Here is a 24961-nt window from a genome sequence, read left to right as displayed (position 1 = left end):
ATATACTAAAATGTTAGTATCATTTAAATTTAATAACATATCCTATCAAATAAAAAAAAATTTGGATTAATACAATTGATTTATATGTTTGCACCAATTTAATTATATTTTTAACAGTTACTGACTTTTAATTATTTAATATATATTTATTATTTTATAATATGTAAAAATATTTAATACATAAAATAATTTTTATATATAATGTCGGTCTTAACCTAGTTTGAACTATTATATAAACAGTAGCACATAATAATAGAGGTTCCTACATTGAAACAAAGCAGTTGAAGGGGTAAAACAGATATCACTATAAAATGGATATATGTTTGTAAAACTTTTTAAAATAACAAAATATAAAATATAATTAAAATGATTTATTTGATCCCTTTATTTTGTTTGATGATTTTATAATAACATATACTTAATATAATTTACTGTAAATTTAAATAAAATGAATCTAATAGATTTGCTAATTTATTTTTTTACAGTTTAAAATAACTGTTACATTTATATTTTATGTTAATTAATTTACCTAACATCTTTTTGTAAGAGCACTCATTTCAAAGTAACCCACATTACTTATTTTCATAGTTTGTTAAATTTATAAGATTTTTGTTTAAAAATTATTAAATTTTTTACACCGTTAGTTTGATTTTTATTAAATTATAATGAATTGTCTAGCAATAATTAATTAAGTAAAGTAAACTTACCTTTGGATTTGAAAATGCAAGCTCTGTGATATATCCAAAAATAGTTTTAGGGTTGAATCAACTGCTGTAGTGAATGCTGAAAAATAATTAATTCAACAAATTAAATATTAATCAACAAATTAAAGAAAAGTACTAAATATAATAGTGAAAAACATGCAAAACCTTCTTTGCGAGGCCAAACAATGATGATTATCCCTTTAGTCCCATTCTAGGAGAATATTTTTGATTTTGCTTCTTCCCATCTCTTCAAACCCAGTGCATTGTGCATGTGCCTGCAAATCAATTGATATAGGAAGTTTCTAACTTATATACATGCAGTGATCTAAAACTTAATCTCTCCAAAAATACCATACCATTGCCAATCTCTTATCTTCTCGTAATTTTATATCTTGTCGATTGAGTCAGCGATGATAAATAAAGTTTTAAATTGGTATAGAGGGAAAGAACAAAGACGTTTGAATTGGTACATGGAAAAAAAAAAAGACAGAAGAAACATGTCGATGTTTTGATCTGAGAGAGATAAAAATATGTTTCTTTTGACAGAGAAGATTGAAAGAGGAAAAAAACAAAGAATAAATTAGTAAATCAAAATTGTATAGGAAAAAAAACCATTTGATCACCATTGTCAAACTGTTTTGAACGTGTATGCAATATACTGAGAAAATTTAGGATTATGTCCTGAAAAATTAGGAATAGAGGATAAACTATTTTTAGTCAGTTTCTTTGTTTTGTTTTTATAATATTTTGTATTTTCCATATGTCAAATTTTAATTTGTGTGACTTGTGCTTTACTATATAAGGGATTTAACATTTTAAAATTAAACACACAAACTTTAAAATATTTTTTTCTAAAAAAAAACATAACTAATTTATCTATGTAAATATATTTCAGTTAATAATAAAATAACATGTAAAAATGCAAATGATCATAAAACACTAAATAATAATAAATATGGCGAAAATTAATTTTTGAAAATTTCACATTTCAGAAATTGATTAGTTTGGTTTTTTGTCCAGGGGATGATCCAAACAAAGTGAAAGCTAGGCTGAAGGCATGGGCGCACGCTGTGGCTTTTGTGTCTACCACTCATCGTCAACGTCCTTCCTAATTCTTTTTGATCGTTAACACAATCTTATATCGATTTTTTCACATAAAAAAAAAGAAACACAAAGTTGCATGCATTTTCGAGTTGCGTTTTGAAACTTTTTGTTTGCGTTTTTGTTTTTTTCTGTCACTTTACGGATTGATTTTTCTCTTTGTGCCGACGATGGAATTTGTTGATTGATATGGCCATAAGCCAAAAGTATAGAAAAAGATACAAGTACAACTACTAAACTTTGTTGATTGATTTTTCCAGCATATTGTAATATTACAACATTAGTGAAAATATTACCAATTTATTCTAAAAATTAAACTCAATTGTGTACTAAAACAAGAATCACTTCTACTCCCAAACTGGAGGGAGAAAAATAATGGCTAATATAGTTTGTGTACACCGAGTGTTTTACGAAGAAACTGAACTTGAAGCCACCACTGAATCTTGTGGCTCATCATCGAACTGATACTTCTCATAAACTTGTAGCAAGAGATCACGGCAACGAACGGTGGCTCCAAGCTTGATACAAGCCAAGAAAGCCCCTGATAGTTTACGGTGAAGACTATAAGCTTCATCAGGCGGTGGTGTGAGTCTATGTTTCAACATGGTTGCTCCTAAATTCGATACGCTCGAAGTAATGTTGTTGGTTCTGAAAGCATAGCCACCAGGTTCTGCAAAAGGTAGACCAACAATGAAACCAGCTTGGACGTGGGCGTCTAACATCACGTCTGGTTCATCTCCGGTTAAGAACCCGAGTCTCCTCGACATCTCAATCACTCCTTTACTGTCTTTATTAGCACAAGCCATCACCTGCAAAAACAAGGGTCGACATATAATAAATCCCTAGACAGTAAGCCTGTGTGTTAACAAATTATTGATTTTTTTATATATTTTATATACATTAAATATTTTAGATTTTGTATTTAATTATAAAATTATTTTGTTGAAATATAAAAATTATGTATACAAAAAAAAAACTAGACAAAGTTGTGGTTTTATGCTAATATTATTATTACTTAATTTAACAGATTTAGACCAATTTAGCAAATTTAAAACGGTTTTAACCGATTAGAATTGGTTTAATAGGATTAAAAAAAAAATTGCTTTCACCAGAGACGGATTTCTAAAACGTTGATATAAACGGTTCTCAAAAGATTCAATGGTAAAGATCAAGTTTGTTACCATTCGTAGATAGTCATCGACGAACTTCTTGGGGTAATCACGAGCCGCTCCAAAATCTATAAGATTGATTGTTTTCGTGGGTTGGTCGTATAAGAAGTTGCCCCAGTTTGGATCTGTCTGCATGAAGCGGAAGACAAAGAGCTCCTTCAATGTTAGTTCAAGCATCTTCCTCCCGACATGGTCTCGTGTTTCTTGATCTAACGAGGCTACTTTATCAATGGGGACTCCTGCAAGAGAATAAAGCATGGATAATTAGTTCACCGACACAGATATGTAAAATCAGAGTAAGGTGAGTTTGAAGTTTACCAGAGATAAGTTCTGTGGTTAGGATTTTTTTGCTTGAAAGCTCATCGACTACACGAGGAACGTAGAACCCTGGAGTATCTGAAAGAAATTTACGAAAGTGCTTTTGACTAACTGCTTCAATCTCGTAGTCACATTCTCGTGCCAACTCTTCTTTGGCAACCTGCATAAGAGAGCTTGGTCATGAATCTGAAAAAAAACAACTTAAAGATTGTTCTGTTCTGTTCTTATACAACCGTTCTCACCTTTACAGCTCTGTCGAGAAAGAGTCCCTTTGGGATTAGATTTGTGTAGTTTAATAAGCGTCTGACGTTTTCGATATCACTTTCAATGCTGTTGGCAACGCCAGGGTACTGAATCTTCATTGCTACTTCTAATCCTTCTTTAGTAACAGCTCGGTGCACCTAAACCCCATCATTACATAAATAGAAGAACAAAACCATTCTACACATTCACAAGGAAAAAGCATCATACACGCACCTGACCAATACTCGCTGCTGCTAGCGGTTCGTAATCAAAGCTACCCAACTTGGATTGCCAGTTAGGACCTAACTCAGCGTCCAGAACTGGATTAAGTTGGCTCCTTGGCATCACATCTGCACCTTGACGCACAAGTTCCAGAGCATTCAAGATCTGAGAAAAGAGACCTACTTCACGTCAAACAAGATCTAAAGCTGATCAAAAGTTTAGTGGGAAGAGGAAGTTTTCTGCTGTTTACCGGAGCAGGAACAAGTGACTCGTCCTGTATACTCAACATTTGGCCTACTTTAAGTGCAGCTCCACGCATTTCACACAACCCAAGAGCCAATCTTTCTGCATTTTCCTCAGAGAGAATAGACGAGAGCGCAGGCTTATTCCCTTGTGTGGGTGGTGTTCCATTCACAAGCCTGTAGGTCGATTCCTTAACAGCTCCCCAAGCAAGACCAGCTCCAAGATTGAAAAACCTTCAAAAGTTCACATATGTGTTAATGACATCATCTGTTAAGTCCAGAGTTAAAGACCAACTGATCTAATCCTTTATATATCAGTTCATTAATTTTTCAACTAGCAATGCGATGTTGGACGACTTTCATTCATTAACACTCCCTCACACGCTCAAGCTTGGTAATTGTAGGCATAATAACCACAGAATGGCTTTGATACCATGTTAAATTCGAGGTTACGAGATTGGTCATAAACTTTTATATATTAGTAGTTCACTAATTCTCCAGTGTAATGACTTTTGTTCATTGATATCATCACCATCGTAGGACTTTTATGCAAATCTAAGCAAGTAAATGATTTGCTATAGCTTCATCTATTAAGCTTGGGGTTATTATGGACTCCGAACTTAAAACTAATTGACAGTAAGTAGACTGATCCCTAACCTTTTAATATTAGTTCACTACTTTTCCAACTATCAATGTGAGACGACTTTCATTCATTAACACGCTTGGGGTGAACCAACAACAACTGGCTTTGATATCATGTGTTCATCCTATGTCATGAGCTTCCAACTTAAAACTAATCGCGAGTAATTGAATTAGTCTTAGCCTTTTATATATTGGTTCATTAATCCTCTAACTACCACTATCATTCATTAACATCATCATCATCATCATCAAGACTATAATGTAAATCTAAGCAAAGTAAAAGTGTTTTTACCCATAAGCTCTAGCCATAGGAGTTGATGGAACCTTCCGTTCTCTAGGCCTCCTTCTCTTCACCGTAGCTACCTCAGCTCTAACTCCAACATTCTCTCCCTCTCTATCTACAACCCTAGCTTCATCGACAGATTCACTTCTCACGATCTTCGAATCAACAATAGTAGGTTTTGCAACAACCTCAGGCTCCACAGGGACGGTTACATCGCCTTTCCTCGATCCGTCGTCGTCCTTGTCGTCGAAGAATACTACAGACGGTTCCTTCGATCGACGGCTCGAGAGGCCGCGAAGCTTCCCGGAGGTGAGTCCGACCAAGTCGGTGGCGGCGACCAGAGCCTTCTTCCCCAAGGCTTCGAGATCTCCGTTCCTCGCCCTCTGCAGCTCAGGAGACTGGTGGTAGATCTCCTTCGCCACGAGCGATACGCCGTCGACGAGCCTGCTCAATTGCTTCCACGAACTCATCGCGATTCAGTGGCGGCGCGTGGGAAGTTGTGTGGTTTCGTTGACTTTGACTTTTCTCAGCATTTGGTTTGAATCATTTGGAATGGAGATTTGATTTTTTTGTAGAGAAAGTTTGTGTTCGTGCGTTGGAACACGAAGGTCGGAGAGACGGAGAAGCGAGAAGGTTTACGTGGGGAGACGACAACCAAGAACGAAACTCTCGTCTATGAAGTTTCGGCCCAGTAAACTTTTTATTTATCTTTTACTATATAAGGCCCATTGGGTTATAGTTATACTAGAGTTCTACGATAGACCTTTTTCGGCTAAATACGATAGACTCCTTTACCTATTTTGTAGATTATTTTTTAAAAGAAATATTTTTTTTTGGTTTTAGTTCTTGTATTTTGACCCCAGAAAATAATTACAGTACTAATTGACTCACCCACACTCTTGTGTGGGCATGAATATTTACGAGCAAAAACTAAAGTATAATAATCTGGACAATATTTTTATTAGTTTTAGTTTTTACCTTTTGTGTATTTTTATGTTATTTTAATTACATTTTTAATTTCTGAGTTATTTAGTTGGAGTGTTTTAGTTTAGCCAGGATAAATATTTCTAAAATTTTGATATGTTTAAATTTGGCACAGTTAATTAATTTTAGTTATTGTTGTTAGTTATGGTCATAATATCATATTTTTATTATTATAGTTTAATATATTAATTTCAATAAACTTGTTAAAATCTTATTTGACAATTCATAAAGTAGCAAAATATAATAACTGAGAAAAAGTTTCTGTTTAAGTCCATTATGGATGAAAGTTGCATAACATAAAATGACAATAAAAACAAAATTACTGAGTGAAAATTATCATCTTCTTCTTTTTTTTAATCTAAGTTGTTAGTCTAAACACTCAAATGTTTCTTTAGTTAAAAAAATCAAAAATCAATTTAACCTTCTTAATATTTTGGAAAACATTTATATAAACAACATTTTTTATTGTCTTTTGTGGCTTGTTTTCTTCATCAGTAACAAAGATTTTCAGACCAACCTTTGATTTCATTTTGTAAATTGCTATAGATAGTTATCCGTGGGAAAAAATAAGTTTTGGTAGAAACAAAATATTTACCTAATGATTGATTTTGACTCTTGTGATCTTGTCATATTGAAAAACAATAGAAGTGAAAATTGCATACATCGCATCCTAAATGAAAATCCTCGTAAAGTGTTAAAATGCATTCAAAAATTGGAAATAAGAAAAAAGTTAATTTTAACAAATCTTCTATTTAATGTATCTTTTATTAAGAAAATACCTAAAATAAGAAAATTGTTTAACTGTTCTCATAAAACATATGTAAATTAAAAAGGTAAGCACATGTTTTATTAAAGTACATTAATAATTATGTAAATAAGCAACTGATCTTGGGTTTCAAATATATAAGTTTATTGGGTTTCAAATTTACTTTATGATAACAATTTGGTTATAAGAAATTACTTTTCTGATAATAATGTGATTACAAAAAAGTTGTTAATGAAAAAGAAAAAATACTAATAATAGCAATTGTAAAATTTAACTCAGTTCATTAAAGGTATCAGTGTAATAAACCACCGTAAAAATTAACGTGAGCATGACACACAGGAAACTGACTTCTCAAATAATATTATAGAGATCCGGTTCAAAGGTTGAGATTTAATATGTTTCGGTTTAGTCGAACCGTTTTTTTTTAATTGTTTCAAAAAAGGTTTCCGCGTTTCTGTTAGACATAAAAGTTTTAAGGAAAATATATTTTCTATGTGTCTGTGCTCTAAAGAAAAGGCGAGCAATGATGTTGTGCACAAGGTTGATGATACGAGGAACAAGAATCTGAGGTTCAGAGACCTTTGGAGGCGGAGAAGACAATGTTTTTGGCTGAAATCGAAGAAGCTGCTCCAACATGGTTCCATGTTTTGTGTGGATAACACTATCTTCGTTTCATTTTAAATATCTTTGTAAACTTTAAAATATGTTTCATTATAATTGTGTTTTATATTTTCGATGTAAATGTTTAATAGTTTTTAAAAAAATTTATCCTTATCTTTCAGTTTATTAATTAACAAAACAAATAAAACAGTGTATTAGGTAGGAGTATAATAGAAATTTTAATGATTTTATGTGTGAGAATCTTAAACTACATGTAAAACGAAACAGGGGGAATATTTTTCTGCAATATGTAATGTTAGGCGCACAAAACGTTCGAATATTCAAAGTCACCTCCCACAGGAGAGTACAGAATCAACCATCGAAGATCCACCAGTAAACATGCTTATCTCGCAAAGTCCGTGGTGTCCCAACATCATCTCACTCCCACGCAAGTCCAAAGGCGACAAATCTGGTAACATTGCATCTCCACTTAGGTAATGTAACACTTGTCTCATAGTTGGTCTAGCCTCAGGGTTGAAGTGAGAGCACCAAAACCCCAGCTTCAAAACCATTTCGACCTCTCTTTGATCAAACTCTGTCCCTAGATTCGGATCCTTAGCACCCAAAATGTTTCCCTCACTCCAAAACCCAAAAACCCAATCCAGGAGCAAGGCCCTCTCACCACTCTCGTAATCAATCTCGATAGGACGTCGACCGCACGCAACTTCTAGTAGGAGCACTCCAAACGCAAAAACATCGGTAGCGGTCGTGGCCTTTCCTGTCATCATGAGGTCGGGGGCTAGGTATCCCCATGTTCCAGCGACGCAAGTGGTTTGAAGATCTGTACCATGACCGCACAACCGAGCTAAACCGAAATCTCCGAGTCTCCCATTGTACTCTGCATCTAATATGACGTTGCTGGCTTTGATGTCGCGGTGAATCACCACTTGTTCCCAGTCGTCGTGGAGGAAGAATAAGGCAGAGGCCACGCCTTTAATGATTGTAATTCTCTGTTTCCAGTTGAGGGTAACCTCTGGATTATTATTATACAAATATTTATCTAAGCTTCCATTGGGCATGTAGTCGTACACCAGAAGAAGCTCTTTTCTTGTGCGACAATAACCCAAAAGAGGGACTAAGTTCCGATGGCTCATCCGACCAATAGTCACGATCTCAGACACAAACTCTTTCAACCCTTGTTGGGATTGGTCCGACACTCTTTTCACGGCGATCTCTTTCTTTGTCTTGGGCATAACACCTTTGTAAACGCTCCCAAACCCGCCAGATCCGAGAAGGTTCTTCTCCTTGAATCCTTTGGTGGCATAGTACAAGTCTTTGAACTTCAACCGGGTTTTCTTGAACTCTGTTTCCCAATCTTCTAGCTTCTCTGCGAACTTTTTCCTCCTCATTAAGATGAACCGCACAAGGAAGATGAAAGAAAAGATAATGACGAGTGTAATTATCAACACTACAATAAACAACACAACAAACACTGTGGTTCTACTTGTACCGTCGTACTGCCACTCTGGAAATTTCGGAAGTCTTTGTAAGTCTAGCGGGTGAGCTTCCCCCTTCATCTGAAAACTCCACCCAAGGACAACATGTTCCGACCAAAGGGAACCAGTTGAAGACGAGAAACCTACGAACATATCTTGCAAAAGAACCGGGGATAGATCCCTGACAGACGAGACAAGTGGTTTTATAGGTTTATCGTGGTTGAAAGGAGCCATTGTTACATCTATTTGATGGGTAAAACCATCGTAGTCAACCCAAACCTGCATCCGCTCTTCACTGTTCAAAGTAAGGTTTTCAAACTGACCTGTCTCGTTCCAGTACCCCGCCGGTGAACTTTTCACTGGATACAACCCGTTGATATTGATTCCGATAGTGTTATCGTTAATATCAGTGTGCTCTGTATTGTGAATCGTGTTTAATTCAACAGCGAATATATCAGTGGTTTCATTACGTGTGATATTGGGACTGAAGAGCCCGAGGTGTTCGGAGCTGGAATTGGCGACCGGAAGGACGAAGTTAGGAGCCACGACAAAGGCGATGCCGTGGCCGCTAAGTGTGTCTAACTGAGCCTCTATGGCGAAAACAAACGTTGTGGAGAAGGACGAGACGGTGCCGTTTGGAGAGTCTTTGAACCGAATTGGTTGGTTATAGAAGGCGTGACCGGTTTCTTGCCTTGTAGAATCGGTTAGCTTTAGTAGACCGGTGTGTGTGACGCTGGCGATCCCTTGGAGGGTTATGTTAGCAGTCAATGGAGGATAGAAGCCATTGTAAGTGAAGTTATCGAGAGATTGGGAAGAGGATTTTTGGAGTTGAGAGAGTAGACTGACGAAGAAGAAGACGATGGTGAGGAGCTTCACGAACATGGCTCTCTATTTTTTCTCTATGAACTTTTTTTTGGTATGTGTTTGAGTTTCCGAGAAATTAAGTCAATTTATGGTGTGGAGACGATGCAGAAAAGTGGTATTTTTTTTTCCAAGGAAACTTCGTAGCTTAACCTAAGGAAAGACTTCGGTGGTTGACCTTGCTCGGTGTTTTTCTTTTACAAAACAGCATCTAATAATTCATGAGAAGTGAGAACACTTGAAATAGCATGCGAAATTAAAACCCAATTTAGAACATGATTAACAATGGTTCTTACTCGGTTTCTTAGGGATGATAGGTAAAAATAAAGTTGGAGAGAGAAAAAGTAAAAAATCCATCAGAACCTTATCATCCATATGTCACTTTTGTGGTGGTTAAATTTTTTTTTTAAAAAAAATTGATTTAGTTAAGTAATTAAGCTTGATTTAAAAAATTGGTATTTTGTTGTTTCAAGAATTCATGTGGGGTTTTGCCGATAATGCTGCTCTTACCTGTTTTGTGGCTGAGGATCGAGACATCGAAAACCGAAGGTATGAGCTGCGTTCGAAGATGCGCCTCTCGTGAAGATATTGTTGGGACAAGGGCTCCACTCTCATCTTATGGGACCAATAATCTGGTTATAATTGTGTTCGAATTAAGCTTGTATTCTTTGTCTTTTTAGATGTTTTCGTATCAATAGGTCTAATTAGGTGGTGAAATGGAACGCCGTCATTCTATGTCGTGGAATGATTTCGTTTCTTTGGGGGTTAAAAATGCAATGGGACTAGGTCAGATAGCGTTGGATCCTCTTTAGTGATTCAGGGTGATATTAGATCCCCATTTGCACATGCGGTGAAAATCTGTTGTGGATTGAACTGGTTGTACCCAAAAGCTTTGGTGAATATAAGTTATGTTGAGCTAAAAAAAAACGTGCACAAAGAAAAATTCAAAAATAACAGCACCGAATCATCGACAAAATCATTTATGCGGAGTCCACTATTACTATTCATACACGATCTTTTTTTTTTTGGTTTTTATATACTCTATGAACTTTTTTTTGGTATGTGTTTGAGTTTCCGAGAAATTAAGTCAATTTATGGTGTGGAGACGATGCAGAAAAGTGGTATTTTTTTTTCCAAGGAAACTTCGTAGCTTAACCTAAGGAAAGACTTCGGTGGTTGACCTTGCTCGGTGTTTTTCTTTTACAAAACAGCATCTAATAATTCATGAGAAGTGAGAACACTTGAAATAGCATGCGAAATTAAAACCCAATTTAGAACATGATTAACAATGGTTCTTACTCGGTTTCTTAGGGATGATAGGTAAAAATAAAGTTGGAGAGAGAAAAAGTAAAAAATCCATCAGAACCTTATCATCCATATGTCACTTTTGTGGTGGTTAAATTTTTTTTTTAAAAAAAATTGATTTAGTTAAGTAATTAAGCTTGATTTAAAAAATTGGTATTTTGTTGTTTCAAGAATTCATGTGGGGTTTTGCCGATAATGCTGCTCTTACCTGTTTTGTGGCTGAGGATCGAGACATCGAAAACCGAAGGTATGAGCTGCGTTCGAAGATGCGCCTCTCGTGAAGATATTGTTGGGACAAGGGCTCCACTCTCATCTTATGGGACCAATAATCTGGTTATAATTGTGTTCGAATTAAGCTTGTATTCTTTGTCTTTTTAGATGTTTTCGTATCAATAGGTCTAATTAGGTGGTGAAATGGAACGCCGTCATTCTATGTCGTGGAATGATTTCGTTTCTTTGGGGGTTAAAAATGCAATGGGACTAGGTCAGATAGCGTTGGATCCTCTTTAGTGATTCAGGGTGATATTAGATCCCCATTTGCACATGCGGTGAAAATCTGTTGTGGATTGAACTGGTTGTACCCAAAAGCTTTGGTGAATATAAGTTATGTTGAGCTAAAAAAAAACGTGCACAAAGAAAAATTCAAAAATAACAGCACCGAATCATCGACAAAATCATTTATGCGGAGTCCACTATTACTATTCATACACGATCTTTTTTTTTTTGGTTTTTATATAAACAATCGATTTCATCATTTGTAATATACATCTCCTTTCCTTCTTTATATAAACTCCTTCGCAGTTATCTATATACTAATGAGGATGAACATATTTACAAAATATTGTATTGAAAAATAATCTTTATACAAGTTGATCTCTTGCACTATGTGCAAATTAATATATCTATATGCCTAACAATTTTTATTATAAAAAATAATAATTAAATTAGATACAAATTTTCAATTATTATAAATTATAAAAGTCAAATATTGATATTGATAATCAATGTATGAAATTATGTTTTTCTGTTTCATAGTTTTATTTATGTGATATAGATTTTGGATCAAAATCTTTTTTATATTAATAATTAAATTAGAGAATTTGTATTTGAAATTAAACATATATTATATTTGGAATGAAAAGAAATCATGTGTCACTGAAAGGATTATAAAAAATCACAAATATATAAAAAAAATTAACAAAATAACGATAGTCTAGGAGTGTTAAATCTGTTTAAACCGAACCATTTAAACTTGAACCAAACCGAAATAGAAAAAAATAGTCTGGATTTGGTACTATATGAATATAGTTCAGTATATTAAGCGATTAAACAGAATAAACCAAAGAACCCGATTAATTCAAATATATCAGTATACTTATATATAGATTTTATAATAATATATATTTGATAAATATTTCCAATAAAAATCAGAAAAACTGGCTATAATATTAATTACTAAAATTTTAAACTAAATATAAGATAAAAGTAATGATGATATTACCGGTAGATATTGTTAACAATAATTAAATGCCCCAAAATATCATGATAATTGTATATTAAAATATAATAGTATATATATTAGTAGAATAAGTTAATGTTTATTGATTATTTTAAATATCATGATGAACATATGGATATCAAAATAAAAATTTAAATAATAATATTGATTAAACTAATGATTTATCCTAAAATCATGTAAAAATAACAAGTAAACAAATTAACTAAAATTATGGAGAAAATGACTAGTAAACACATTATTTTCTAGGGTCAAAATACAAGAACTATTACATCTATATATTTTGAAAGATCAAAGAAAAATGTGTTTTACCATACTATAGTATGCACTCTGTTTTTAACAGAGCTATTGATGTGTTTTCTTTTGTTTTAACATAAATTAGTTTTCATTTTAACAAATAAAATATATTTTTTGTGTCAGATAATTTTTTTTTGAAATAGACCGTATAATTGACTAGTAGACTAAATCCCTAACGGTAGAAACTCAACAGTTATTTAATGTGCTAGCTAAAGTTTTGTTGAACTAATTAGCCGAGTGCAATGCATCTCCACTTAGGCATGAGACTTTTATCCGAGATCCGGATCGAATCCGGATCCGATCCGAAAATCCAGATATCCGAATAGGCCGAATGCGGATCTGGATAGTAAAATATTGGATACGTCAAAGCCGGATCCGGATCCGGATATCTTAATTTTTAAGTCTGGATATCCGGATACGTAAGTTTTATTAATAAATATTTCAAAAATAGTAATATCAATATATAAATATTAATTTTATTTAATATATTTTCATTTTTATAATAGTATATATAAATTTTATGTAAATTTTGTAATATTATACATAGAAATAATTAAGGACATTATATATATTCTTATTTTGAAATTATTGTCAATATTATATATATATATATATATTAATATTATTTTTATTTATTTTAAGGATCCAAATCTGGATCAGGATATCCACCGGATATTACAATTTTTAGAAGGATATCCGACACCCGGATATCCGAGAACCCCGGATCCGGATAAAAATAGTAAAATTATGGATCTGATAGATAAGGATCCGGATCCAGATACCTTAAAATTGTCCGGATATCCGACATTACATATATTCTTATTTTGAAATTATTGTCAATATTTTATATATATATATATATATATATAAATATTATTTTTATTTATTTTAAGGATCCAAATCCGGATCCGGATATCCGCCGGATATTGCAATTTTTAGAAGGATATCCGACATTCGGATATCCGAAAACCTTAGATCCGGATAAAAATAGTAAAATTATGGATCCGATAGGTAAGGATCCGGATCCAGATACCTTAAAATTGTCCGGATATCCGATCCGTCTCATATTCTTATTTTGAAATTATTTTCAATATTTTCTATATATATATATATATATATAAATATTATTTTTATTTTATTAAAAAAAATTGTTATACATTTGTTAAAAAATTTAAGCACTTAACTTGTGATGCTATACTTAATGATAAGATTCAATATCTCATATATATTAAAAGAGAAGCATTACAACATATTTTTGTAGCCACATATCATCACCACAATCATTCTTAGAATCCTTAGAAAAATATGTTGGTCCATATAAATATATAATAAGCTTTTTATTAAACAAACCATAAATTAATCATAAATGTTTTTCATTGTTTCCTTAAATAAAAATCACGGAATTACCTAATGTTGCTAAAGTATATATGACAATTAATAATTTTTAATAATAAAGATTTGATAAAAATTAGTCTATTCTCTATCATTTTTTAAAATTTTAACTTATTAAAATAAATTAAAAAACCACATTAACTATATAATAAAAATTTAGATTTTTTCTTATATGTTATATTTTGAATTTTTAAAAACTAATATACATGATTAAAGTTCTTAAAAATCTCACATTGAAATTTTTATGATCCATGGTTTAAAATTTCTATTATAACATGATACAAATGATTACGAAATTACATAAGTAGAAAGTCTCATTTAATAAATATTATATATATATGTATATTAATATTTTTTTAAAAATAAATTATATATCATATAAAATACATAAGTATTTTAATTTCGAATTTGCTTTGAATTTTTTTGATTAACATTTTGAACAATTATTGACAACTTAATATTTAGATTTTAAACTTTGCATTGAGTGTTTTCAAAATTACAAATTACTAAAACTATTAAACATCTCACAAATTTTTTATTGTTATCAATGATTTAAAATTTTTGTTATAAAAAAATACAAATGATCAAAAATAATATGAGTATAAAATATTTTTTTGCAGATGTCAATATTAAAAATGAACTATAGATCTATGTTAATATCATTTAAACTTAATTTTATACCATATAAAATAGAAAAAAAATGTTTGTCTGGATTAATAAAATTTATTTAAGTATTTGTACCAATTTAATTATATACGTAATAGTTACTAAATTTTTAATTATTCAATATATATTTATTATTTCATAATATGTAAAAAATATATAATACTTAAAAATAATTTATATATGATAATTTATATCTTAACCTAGTATTGCACTTAAAATTCAAAACAAAGATACATAATATTGGTATATAAATATATCATGTTGATATACTTAATATTGTTAATAATATGTTTTTAAAAACTTGTAAATGAGAAATTTTTACAGATGAAAGTGTATAAATATGTACAGCACAACATGATCATCAATATATAACATGAAATAATATAAAACGATCATATATTTATAATTAAATAAATACGATAATCTGATTATACTTTTTATCTTATAGTTTAATATTTTAATAATATATTCTCTGATAAATATATAAATTACATATAAAATATAGTAAAACATATAAATATAAAAATATGTATGATCGTCAACGCTTTCATATAATATATTTTTATAGACTTATAGTTGATCAAATACTAGGTTATACTCCACCTTATGTAGATAAAATTTTATGTTATATATATATATATATATTATTAATATATTTAAACTAACTATATAGGTACTTAATGTAGAATTGTAAAAATTAAAATGTTTAACTCTAAATTTGCTGTTGACAAAAAAAAAAACTCTAAATTTGCTCTATTAAAAAGGTGTGTTTTGTATATAAACTTAATATAGGCTCAATTTGAACATAAGAAAAATAAGAGGCCCAGATAGAAAAAAGTCTAAAGTTCATTAGCCAGCTCCGCTTCCAGACTTCCAGTCTCCATAGAAACAATGCAGATCGTCTCAGACTTCTCCTCCGCCTTTTCCCACCCACGCGCCGCCGCATTAGCCACCACCACCACCTCCAACTCCAGTATCTCAATTTCACATTCTCCGGCGATAAAATTTCACTCTACGAACGCATCTCCATCCTCGACACTACTGCTAGCTTCCTCTTCCTCTTCCTCTTCTCGTAGATGTTTCACCTGTCGATTTGACAACAATTCTCCGCGGTTTGATTCCAGCGAGGACGATTATTATAACGAGGATGAGAATGAAACCAATGAAGATGATTGTTTGATCGAATGCTTGGCAGATGGGAAGACGGAGGATGGGGTTGTTCTCATCTCGGTGGAGAAGCTCGAGAAGAGCTCGCGGCGGATACGCTCGAAGGTTGGGATGGAAGCGAGCCTCGATGCCGTGTGGAGCGTGTTGACTGATTACGAGAAGCTGTCGGAGTTCATACCGGGCCTTGTCGTCAGCGAGTTGGTCGAGAAGGAAGGCAACCGTGTTCGTCTTTTCCAGGTTTCTTGCTCTTTATTACGTAACAGTACTTCACATTTCTGTTGATTTTATCCAACTTGGGTGATAGATGGAGAGCTTCAGTTCACAACCGTGTCCTTGTATAAGCAGCCGGGTTCGGTTTGATTCGGTTTTGGTTAGTTTGGTTTGAATTGCGGATTTGAACCGAAGGAATATTCAGTTCGTTATTAGGGTAGTTCGGTTATGAAATTGTGCGGGAATTAATTAAAGTTTTCGGTTTCAGTTAGATTTCTATAAGAATTTAGTTAAAATTTTGGATAGTTTTGCTTAAATTCGGTTAATTTAGTTATTTATATTCAAAAATTGGATAATTTTGGTTAAATTCGGCTAATTTAGTTATTTCTATTCAAAAAAAATTGGACAATTTTGGTTAAATTCGGTTAGTTTAGTGATTGCTATTAAAAAATTGTGGTTAGTTCGGTTCACAAATTTAGTTAGGATATGGTATCATATGTTTTTTTTTTTTTTTTTTTTTTTTTTTTTTTTTTTTTTTTTTTTTTTTTTTTTTTTTTTTGGTCACAAATGGTATCATATGGTTAGGATTTTCTTTTGATTGGAAAACCGAACTAACCGACTGAACTGGTTTATCTGCCAACTTGAACCGAACTCATAACCCAACTTGAACCGAGTTTTTTTTTTTGTGCTTACCATATTGGTAGCCTGATCGAGTTTCTTTTATGAGCATCAAGTGGTATTTGTATAAACCAGTCTCATTCTCAGGTTTGTGTTTCTTTGAACAGATGGGACAGCAAAGCATAGCATTGGGTCTTAAGTTTAATGCCAAAGCTGTTCTAGATTGTTTCGAGAAGGAGCTTGAGATTCTACCACATGGGAGGAGACGTGAAATCGACTTTAAGATGGTCGAAGGAGATTTTCAGTTGTTTGAAGGCAAATGGTCCATCGAACAAGTAATAATCCAATGTTCAAACACATTCATATATACCTTTCCACAAAGCTGGTTTTGATGTTTTGTTTTTGTTACACAGTTGGACAAAGGGGAGGCTTCGGATTTACAGTTTAAAGATTTTCCGACAACGCGTGCATACACAGTGGATGTAAAACCAAAGATGTGGTTACCTGTACGGCTAGTTGAAGGAAGATTGTGTAATGAGATTAAAACAAACCTTTTGAGTGTTAGAGATGCAGCTCAGAAAGTCATTGAAGGTGTTATTCACGATCTTTGAGTTTTTTTTTACCTCTTAAGACCAAGTTGAAGTAATGTTTCTACTTCTCTACTGGTTAGATAGCTATAGTAAACCTATACAGACGCACGTTTTTCTCAATTGTATATACTGATTCATAGTCCTTTAATAGACCAAGTATTTCCGACATGTGATTGTTGCATAAAAATTTGTAGTAAAACGGAAGTTGAATTCAAGATAATCATCAACAGCTAAGAAAGAAGCAAAGAAACCATATCATATTTTTTGCTCGTCTTGAATTATTTAATGTCTATAACATTTTCACGGCCAACAAGATCTGGTTACCGGAAACAACAATAACAAACAAACAACACAGTAACATAGTATATCTTACAGACACAAACTTATCCATCTCTGATCTTAAACCGCAACAGAAATCTCATCTGAACCGGTAATAACCTTGAACACATTCTTGCTTGAAGGCAAACCACCCACTGGTTCATCCTCAATTCCACATTCATTTGTCCCTCTCCTAATCATGAAATAACCATCCTGCAAATATAATTTCATACATGTTAACAACCCCCACATTATAAATTAACTTTTATGACGTAAAAAAAAAAAGTTAACTTTTATTTTGTTCAAACCCACATTATAAATCAACTTAAAATTTAATTACAAAATAGAGTAACACTTACATCACCCCAGCTTCTGTTCCACTGATTTGCCAACAACTACAAAAAATTCAAAAATAATAATAAGCAAACCGTTGTAAAAATCTTGATTTAACTTCAAATTTTTTAAAATTTACCCAATAATCTTCTCCATCATCAGTAGTTCCCCAACCAATAAGTTTAACAGCATGACCACCAATGTTATAACCTGTTATGTGCTTGTACACTCCAGATTTGTAATGAGCAAAGTCCTAATAAAAAAAAACCCATTAATGATCCAAATCTTTCTTACAGCTTCATCCACAATCGTTGATGTTTCTTTATTACCTCATAAACTGTGAAAGAGACTTCAACAGGTCCATTCTTGTAAATCTCAGCCATGATGTCTTGTGGATTAGACTTGACAATGTATGTACTAACACTGTAATGCTTTGACTCGCCCCATAACTGGTTTCCGCTAACGCATTTCCTCATGCATTTCGGTGTATCATATGCAGGTTCACAACCAGGGTGAGAGCATCCGGTTTGATCAAAGTACGGATCACACTAATCACCAAAAAAAATTTGAATCAGAACCAATTGAAGATTAAAGATTTTTAGCGAGAGACTAGTTTTTACCTCTTCAGTGACAACACCACTGTAAGAAAAGTATCGCCAAGCAGCAACAGGGTAGCCACCGTCACAACCGTCACCACAACGGAATCCACAACATGCTAAGAGATCATTTACTGATAAAGTAATGTTCTGAAAATTGAAGAAACATTCATTGAATTTTAAGTTGTTGTTTTTTTTCTTCTAATTTGTTGATTAGTGTTTTTTACCATTCCGAATTGGATACAGAATCTATCAGATAATGATTCAACAGCACCAAAGGCCCAGCAAGAACCACAATGTCCCTATAACCACAAAATGTTATTAATAACGGTTCTTAGAACGTTACAAGAACCATGAAAAGACTGAAGCTTTACCTGATCTGTTAAGAGAAGAGTTAACAAAAACACACACACAGACAAAATCAATAGTTAGGAACCAAAATGAAGAGTCTGAGACACAAACTGTTGAAAATGAAATCTAAAAAAGACCGAACCTAAGATGCTGCCAATGCTGGTGCATTGAGGCCAAGCAGTTCTAGCATCGAATGACTTAGGTAGCTTCAGAGATTGATCATGGCTTACAACAGGAACACCTAAGAGTAACTTCTTAGGTGTTGGTTTAACACCAAGAAGACGCTTAAACTCTGCAACCTGCAGAATTAATTACAAATGGTTAATCATATAATTACAAGAAGAAACCTTTGTTGCTTATATGAAGATAAATTTAAAGATCTATTACAGTTGCGTTAGAGAAACGATCATTTAAAGCAGCTTTCCATCCAGCGTTTGGATGTTCGTTGACTTTCTTCACTATCTCTTCCTGTTGATAAGTCAAAATCAAGATTAGGGATCAATCAGATCAAAATTAGTAATTTAATTAATCAGATCAAAATTAGTAATTTTAATTAATCAGAACAAAAATTTGCAAATTTAATTAAAAAGTAAAGAGAATTCAGACAAAACCTGAAGTATCTTGGAGTTCAGTTTCTGTTTGGTAAGATTGTCTGCTGAAACTCCCTGATTCAGACATAAACACACAAAGTTTGAACCTTTCTTGATTGCACAACACAAGGAGCAATAATATATACAACAAGATTCATCTAAAGCTAACCTGCAAGGAGGAGACAAGAGCTAAGAGCAAGACAACAGAGACCACACAGAGTTTGGTTGTAGGATCAGCAGCCATGGTTTTGGAATCTCTTCTCCTTTTAATTTTCAAGTTGATGAATCTCAGAGAACTCTAAAAGATCTTGTAATGGACGCAACCTCACTAATGGGAGATAGAGAGAGAGAGAGAGAGTGGCTTATCTACTGAAGAAATGACAAGAGATTTTTATTGGGAAAGTGAACTAAGATCTTAGCCGTTGATTGGTTCTCATCAACCGGAAAACTAGGCGTTTTCAAGGTGTACATGATGGACACGTTGCGTCATTAAGAGTTCTTCACGTCGTCGTATTGGATGTTGGACTCTTCGTCACGGAATCGCCATAACCAGTTAACCACTAGTGGTAGATTAATATTGGTTCCATTTTTGTTGATTTTTAATGCGGAAAATTCTGGTTATTTTGTAATTTTACGGAGCAAGTAAATATAATACAACTAGTATTGAAAATAATAATTTGTATTCATCATTTTTGACAGAAAAAAAAGTTCATCATTTTAAAGTGATGCAAATTTTAGACAACAAAAATAAAAATTTCTATGCATATTTTTCGTAATTTGTATTCATCATTTTAATACGATATAAAATATTATCAAAATTAAATTTCACATATATAAGAACATATTATATTGCAAACTACTTTTATAAATTTGAGTGAATAATTTAAAGCTTTAACGGATTGATATATAGCTTTAAAAATGGATACAGGTGATGATGATCTAGAAGAACATATTACACACATTCAAAGTATTTAAGAGCATCTCTAACCCCACTGTAAATAAAACTGCAAAATAAAGTGGAAAATACAGTCATGAACAAACAAAAAAAGTATTACTGCATATATAGAGTAATGTCTTTTTTGTTTGTTCGTGACAAAATTTTCTACTCAATTTTACAGATTTTTTTGCAGTGAGGTTGGAGATGCTTTATTACTTTGCGTAAATCAATCTTTGATGACTAGACACACACCATACGGACCCAAATTCCTACAAGTTATATATGCCGTGTAGACAACTTATTAGTGATAATTAACAAAAGGTCTCAGAACTTGGTTTACACAACAGAATTACGATGCATGGTAGTTAAACCGAGAGCTTTGTTGAGACAATTGAAAGCATCCATGTAGGAGACGAAGCCCATGAACCAAAACTCAAACCCATCTTGTGTCACCACATGCACATACCTCTCGCTTGGCTTCAACACGTTCGATGATGAGTTAATGCTCCTTATCTTTTCTAATTCCATCACCACCTATTAATACATTAGAACATCACATCTTTTATTAGTACTGATTGGTGATTATGGACTAAAATGGAACATTAAAGAGTCGTATAGTCTGACCTTATAATAAGCCGGAACACCGGTGGAAGGACTGCGGATAGCATAGTCGCTGCAAAAAGCGATCCTTCTATTTGAAATGTATAACACTCCGGTCACTGGTCCTGAAGTGGTCGATATGTAGCAAACGAACGAGTCCAAGAGTTTCTCTGCGGATAATAGACCAAACTCTCTTTGATACACTCTGTATGGTCCTCCTTCAACCAATATTTTAGTGCCTTGAGCAAGCCTAGCCCTTGCTGCATCACTTAGGCTAGGACTAAACTTCACTGTTCATGTCCAGTCTCGTAAAAAAAAAAACAGGGATGATTTAGCTTTTGAGCAACTTCAAAGATAAAACTAACACAACCCAAACCAAATCCGGCAGAGTAAACCAAAGTTAAACTTAGTTCAATAAATCAAATCAAATCATCCGAAATTCTATAAAATTCACATTTTCCCACTAATAAAACTAGATGTAGAATTGATTAATATAATATCTAATTAGGGAAATTATTTATAAAAACCAAATGATCAATATTTTTGTAATATATACACGTACTTTTGAAATAAACTGACAACTTAATTTAAGAAACCTTTTATGGCATTGACTAATAAAGAAGGCAATATATATATATGAAGAGGTCACGTACGGTGGTCTTTCAAACCGTCGGCGAATGATTCTGCCTTACGAGTCACCTGCTCCACTTTCTTCCCGCACCGATTAAACACCTCAAGAATCTTATCTTTCGACCCTATATCGATCCATCATATATATCATCATAATATCAGTATCAACGTTTATATAATCGAACATCACTGATTAATGGGTGATTAACTATGACACATACTCATATAAGCAAAGTAATTACATTTTACATTTTTTTTGCTTACTCTTATCAGAAGCCGAGGTGGGTGTAGTAGTCTGGACGTAAGGATTGTTGCTATTACGACCGCCCTGACCGATGTTCTTATGCGTAACCGTCGAGTCCTTCTCGTTCACGGTCTTGTATTGTGGATTCATGATGTTACCTCATGATGGTACGTAAAAGGGTACGATATAGGTGAGGTTAATATAGATCGGAGGCTCGTGGGTTGTACGCTATTGAACTTTTATTAGCTGTTTTTAAAAAAAGATTCTGATAAGTGATAACATTGATTAATTCTCAATGGACGGTGCCGTGGTAATGTAATTATTCGTTTGGTGATCAGATTCTTATTCTATATTAGCTGGGAATAAATGAATATTACAGTTTCACAAACCTGTTTTGAATTTCACATTCTTATTTGAGAAACATTATCACAATCACACCATTTCATGTAGCCAAGAGGGGTGACTGATAAGCTACATAGATTGACATCCGTTCTATGTAGATTATTAGAGAGCTAAACATAACATAGTTTTGTAAAGTCTACCAAGTTTGTTTGAGAAAGTACACGTGGAATATTCCTTTTTGTCCCATCATATTAATACATCTCAACAATTACAATGTAAAAAATGATACAATGTGAGGTTATGTAGTCAACTATCTGATATATTTCAACAATTAGCATTATGTAGTCAATAAACATAATGCTAATGTGATACATTTCAACAATTACAATTATCCGAAGGGAAAGTAGTCAATTAAATAAGATAATGAGGTTATGTTTCCATTAATCAAATAAACATAATGCTAATGAATTACAATTATTGGTATGATACTATATGAGAAAATGTAAAAAATGTTTGACAAAAAACTAAAACAAACAAAATCAATATATACCCAATTGTTAAAGATAAAAACAAAATGAAAAATAACAAAATATAAAATTTAGCGAAATTTGGGAAAACTACTAGTAATATTATTCCTAATTAGCATTGAAAATGAAACAAAAATTATCTAGAGATTCTCTCACAATCTACTTTCTTCCTTACATGGAATTTTCTTTGATGTTGATTAATTGTTTGAGTTATCAATTTAACAAAGGATAAAACTCAAAATTGTAAGTCAATTATAACACATAATAACTCAAACATTAAAACAAAAAGTTGATTCTAATAAATAATGCAAATACGTGTATCGAGTAAACCATTCTTTAATAAATAATTTTGGAAGTTTGTTTATGCATCATTATCATGTTTAACAAAAATGATATGGTTTAATGTGACAACATAGTTTAAAATTAAAGACATTCTCATCTTCTACAGGCCCATAAAGGGTTAGTTGTAAAGCCAACAATTATTTATATATATAATGAAATTACGTCTCTCTTTACTCTCTCACTCAGCTTTCTCTCTCTAGCTGTCCACTAGTCGATTCCAAACCCTTCTAGTCGCCGCTACGTTGCTCTGAGGTTTGAACTCTCTTTTCGCTATAACGATTTTGTTCTAAGGTTTTGTTCGGTCATTTTCTAAGGTTTTGTTCACTCGATTTTGTTCTAGGGATTTTGTTATAAGGATTTTGGTCTAAGGATTTTTTTGTTCACTGTAACGATTTTGTAATAAGGTTTTGATAGCGTTTCGCTATAACGATTTTGTTCAAAGGCTTTGTTCACTCGATGTGTTCGATCATTTCCTCTAAGGTTTTGTTCGGTCTATCTCCATTAATTTTATTGCGTGGTTGTGTGTGTCAGATTTGCTCAAAGGATGAATGCATTAGCATCTGCAGTTGTTGGACACTGGCGTTGAAGTCCTTCAAGGGGCTATAGGTGAGCAATTGTTTCTTATCTACTGTTCCTTATGTATTTGCTCAAAAAGACTTATTGCTTGTTCTGTTTTCAACAGCGATAATACCGCCGAGCTTTAGACCGCTAAAGCTAGGTGGAGTATTGCACCTCACCATCTCACCGTGTACTAACCTAGAGAAACATATGACATGTTTCCAGGTGCTCAGAGTTTAATTTTCCGGTTTGTCTGTAATAAATCTCATGGTATTAAACTGTTCTCTTTTTTTTCGAGCTTCTCGTTGCAAATGAGGCCGATGTTAATGTCTTAGATGCAAAGGGTTTTACACCTTTGCATGTTGCCTGTTCTGTGGGGTTCCTTTCTGAGTTTGTTGAGTCTCTCGTGGAACATGCAGTCAATAAACATAATGCTAATGTGATACATTTCAACAATTACAATTATCTGAAGTAAAGTAGTCAATTAAATAAGATAATGAGATTATGTTTCCATTAATCAAATAAACATAATGAATTACAATTATTGAAATGATACTATGTGAGAAAATGTAAAAAATGTTTGACAAAAAACTAAAACAAACAAAATCAATATATACCCAATTGTTAAAAGATAAAAACAAAATGAAAAATAACAAAATATAAAATTTAGCGAAATTTGGGCAAACTACTAATAATATTATTCCTAATTAGCATTGAAAATGAAACAAAAAACATCTAGAGATTCTCACGTAATTTACTTTCTTCCTTACATGGAATTTTCTTTGATGTTGATTAATTGTTTGAGTTATCAATTTAACAAAGGATAAAACTCAAAATTGTAAGTCAATTTTAACACATAATAACTCAAACATTAAAACAAAAAGTTGATTTTAATTCATGAATGGTAACATTTTTGAGGTATAATCATAACTCAAATTAAATCAAGTCTAATACATGTCACCAATCAAAGTCATTACTAATTTTAGGGCTTCCAAATTTGATATATAGTACCAACATCTACTACTCAACAAAATACACTAAACGAAACATCAAACATGATAGCTTTCTGTAGAGTCGAGTCCGCAAGTTGGAGCCACTGAGCCAGCTTGTAAAGCATAAACATGCGAGCTGTTTATTTTTTGTTGGTAATCGTTAAACAGACGGTTCCTCTATCTTTCTAACATAACTTTTTTTTTATGAA

General features: G+C 32.7%; 6 protein-coding genes across 6 annotated transcripts in view; 2 read left to right on the top strand and 4 right to left on the bottom strand.

Annotated features, from left to right (window-relative positions):
- Positions 1–1828, top strand: part of LOC106317334 — a 3452-nt gene extending 1624 nt beyond the window's left edge. Inside the window, exon 2 of the mRNA XM_013755166.1 lies at positions 1725–1828. Within this exon, the coding sequence (XP_013610620.1) occupies positions 1725–1816 (92 nt within the window). The 3' untranslated portion in view covers positions 1817–1828. The remainder of the gene's footprint in view (positions 1–1724) is intronic.
- Positions 1829–2036: 208 nt separating this feature from the next.
- Positions 2037–5586, bottom strand: LOC106312830 (aarF domain-containing protein kinase 4). The gene is made up of 7 exons (XM_013750497.1): positions 4934–5586; positions 4008–4233; positions 3770–3922; positions 3535–3693; positions 3293–3452; positions 2987–3213; positions 2037–2614 (listed from the first exon to the last, which is right to left on the bottom strand). The coding sequence occupies exons 1-7, from the start codon at positions 5392–5394 to the stop codon at positions 2213–2215; spliced, it is 1788 nt and encodes a 595-aa protein (XP_013605951.1). The 5' UTR covers positions 5395–5586; the 3' UTR covers positions 2037–2212.
- Positions 5587–7513: 1927 nt separating this feature from the next.
- On the bottom strand, positions 7514–9845 carry LOC106313813 (L-type lectin-domain containing receptor kinase IV.4-like). Its single transcript, XM_013751725.1, has one exon. The coding sequence runs from the start codon at positions 9650–9652 to the stop codon at positions 7622–7624; it is 2031 nt and encodes a 676-aa protein (XP_013607179.1). The 5' UTR covers positions 9653–9845; the 3' UTR covers positions 7514–7621.
- A 5718-nt stretch (positions 9846–15563) lies between these two features.
- LOC106315936 lies at positions 15564–17544 on the top strand. The gene is made up of 3 exons (XM_013753782.1): positions 15564–16211; positions 16970–17137; positions 17216–17544. Exons 1-3 carry the CDS (start codon positions 15699–15701, stop codon positions 17411–17413), a joined length of 879 nt encoding a protein of 292 aa, XP_013609236.1. The 5' UTR covers positions 15564–15698; the 3' UTR covers positions 17414–17544.
- A 94-nt stretch (positions 17545–17638) lies between these two features.
- LOC106313065 (cathepsin B) lies at positions 17639–19941 on the bottom strand. The gene is made up of 11 exons (XM_013750794.1): positions 19750–19941; positions 19602–19655; positions 19378–19458; positions 19133–19289; positions 19014–19018; positions 18867–18941; positions 18664–18789; positions 18373–18591; positions 18183–18296; positions 18070–18105; positions 17639–17923 (listed from the first exon to the last, which is right to left on the bottom strand). Exons 1-11 carry the CDS (start codon positions 19822–19824, stop codon positions 17792–17794), a joined length of 1074 nt encoding a protein of 357 aa, XP_013606248.1. The 5' UTR covers positions 19825–19941; the 3' UTR covers positions 17639–17791.
- Positions 19942–20739: 798 nt separating this feature from the next.
- Positions 20740–22196, bottom strand: LOC106315990 (GEM-like protein 2). The gene is given in 5 exon segments (XM_013753845.1): positions 20740–20890; positions 20893–21051; positions 21142–21407; positions 21771–21872; positions 22012–22196. Coding segments are annotated over 5 exon segments (681 nt in total). The 5' UTR covers positions 22142–22196; the 3' UTR covers positions 20740–20866.
- Between the last annotated feature and the right edge of the window lie 2765 nt (positions 22197–24961).

Source organism: Brassica oleracea, chromosome C9, assembly GCF_000695525.1.
Source record: "Brassica oleracea var. oleracea cultivar TO1000 chromosome C9, BOL, whole genome shotgun sequence".
Lineage (NCBI taxonomy): Eukaryota > Viridiplantae > Streptophyta > Magnoliopsida > Brassicales > Brassicaceae > Brassica > Brassica oleracea.
The sequence above is the reverse complement of the archived record's forward strand: the minus strand, read 5'-3'. Positions and strand labels throughout refer to the sequence as shown.

What these genes read in the sequence shown, in the direction of transcription:
- LOC106312830 (XM_013750497.1), bottom strand. Translation starts at nt 5,394, where the DNA reads ATGAGTTCGTGGAAGCAATTGAGCAGGCTCGTCGACGGCGTATCGCTC. An exon ending in CCTATGGCTAGAGCTTATGG is followed by an intron (nt 4,234 to 4,933) that starts GTAAAAACACTT and finishes GAACTTTTGAAG; the next exon opens with GTTTTTCAATCTTGGAGCTG. An exon ending in TTCTCGACAGAGCTGTAAAG is followed by an intron (nt 3,453 to 3,534) that starts GTGAGAACGGTT and finishes TCTCTTATGCAG; the next exon opens with GTTGCCAAAGAAGAGTTGGC.
- LOC106313813 (XM_013751725.1), bottom strand. Translation starts at nt 9,652, where the DNA reads ATGTTCGTGAAGCTCCTCACCATCGTCTTCTTCTTCGTCAGTCTACTC.
- LOC106315936 (XM_013753782.1), top strand. Translation starts at nt 15,699, where the DNA reads ATGCAGATCGTCTCAGACTTCTCCTCCGCCTTTTCCCACCCACGCGCC. An exon ending in ACCGTGTTCGTCTTTTCCAG is followed by an intron (nt 16,212 to 16,969) that starts GTTTCTTGCTCT and finishes TTCTTTGAACAG; the next exon opens with ATGGGACAGCAAAGCATAGC. An exon ending in GCAAATGGTCCATCGAACAA is followed by an intron (nt 17,138 to 17,215) that starts GTAATAATCCAA and finishes TTTGTTACACAG; the next exon opens with TTGGACAAAGGGGAGGCTTC.
- LOC106313065 (XM_013750794.1), bottom strand. Translation starts at nt 19,824, where the DNA reads ATGGCTGCTGATCCTACAACCAAACTCTGTGTGGTCTCTGTTGTCTTG. An exon ending in TCTGTATCCAATTCGGAATG is followed by an intron (nt 18,790 to 18,866) that starts GTAAAAAACACT and finishes TTCAATTTTCAG; the next exon opens with AACATTACTTTATCAGTAAA. An exon ending in ATGATGGAGAAGATTATTGG is followed by an intron (nt 18,106 to 18,182) that starts GTAAATTTTAAA and finishes AATTTTTTGTAG; the next exon opens with TTGTTGGCAAATCAGTGGAA.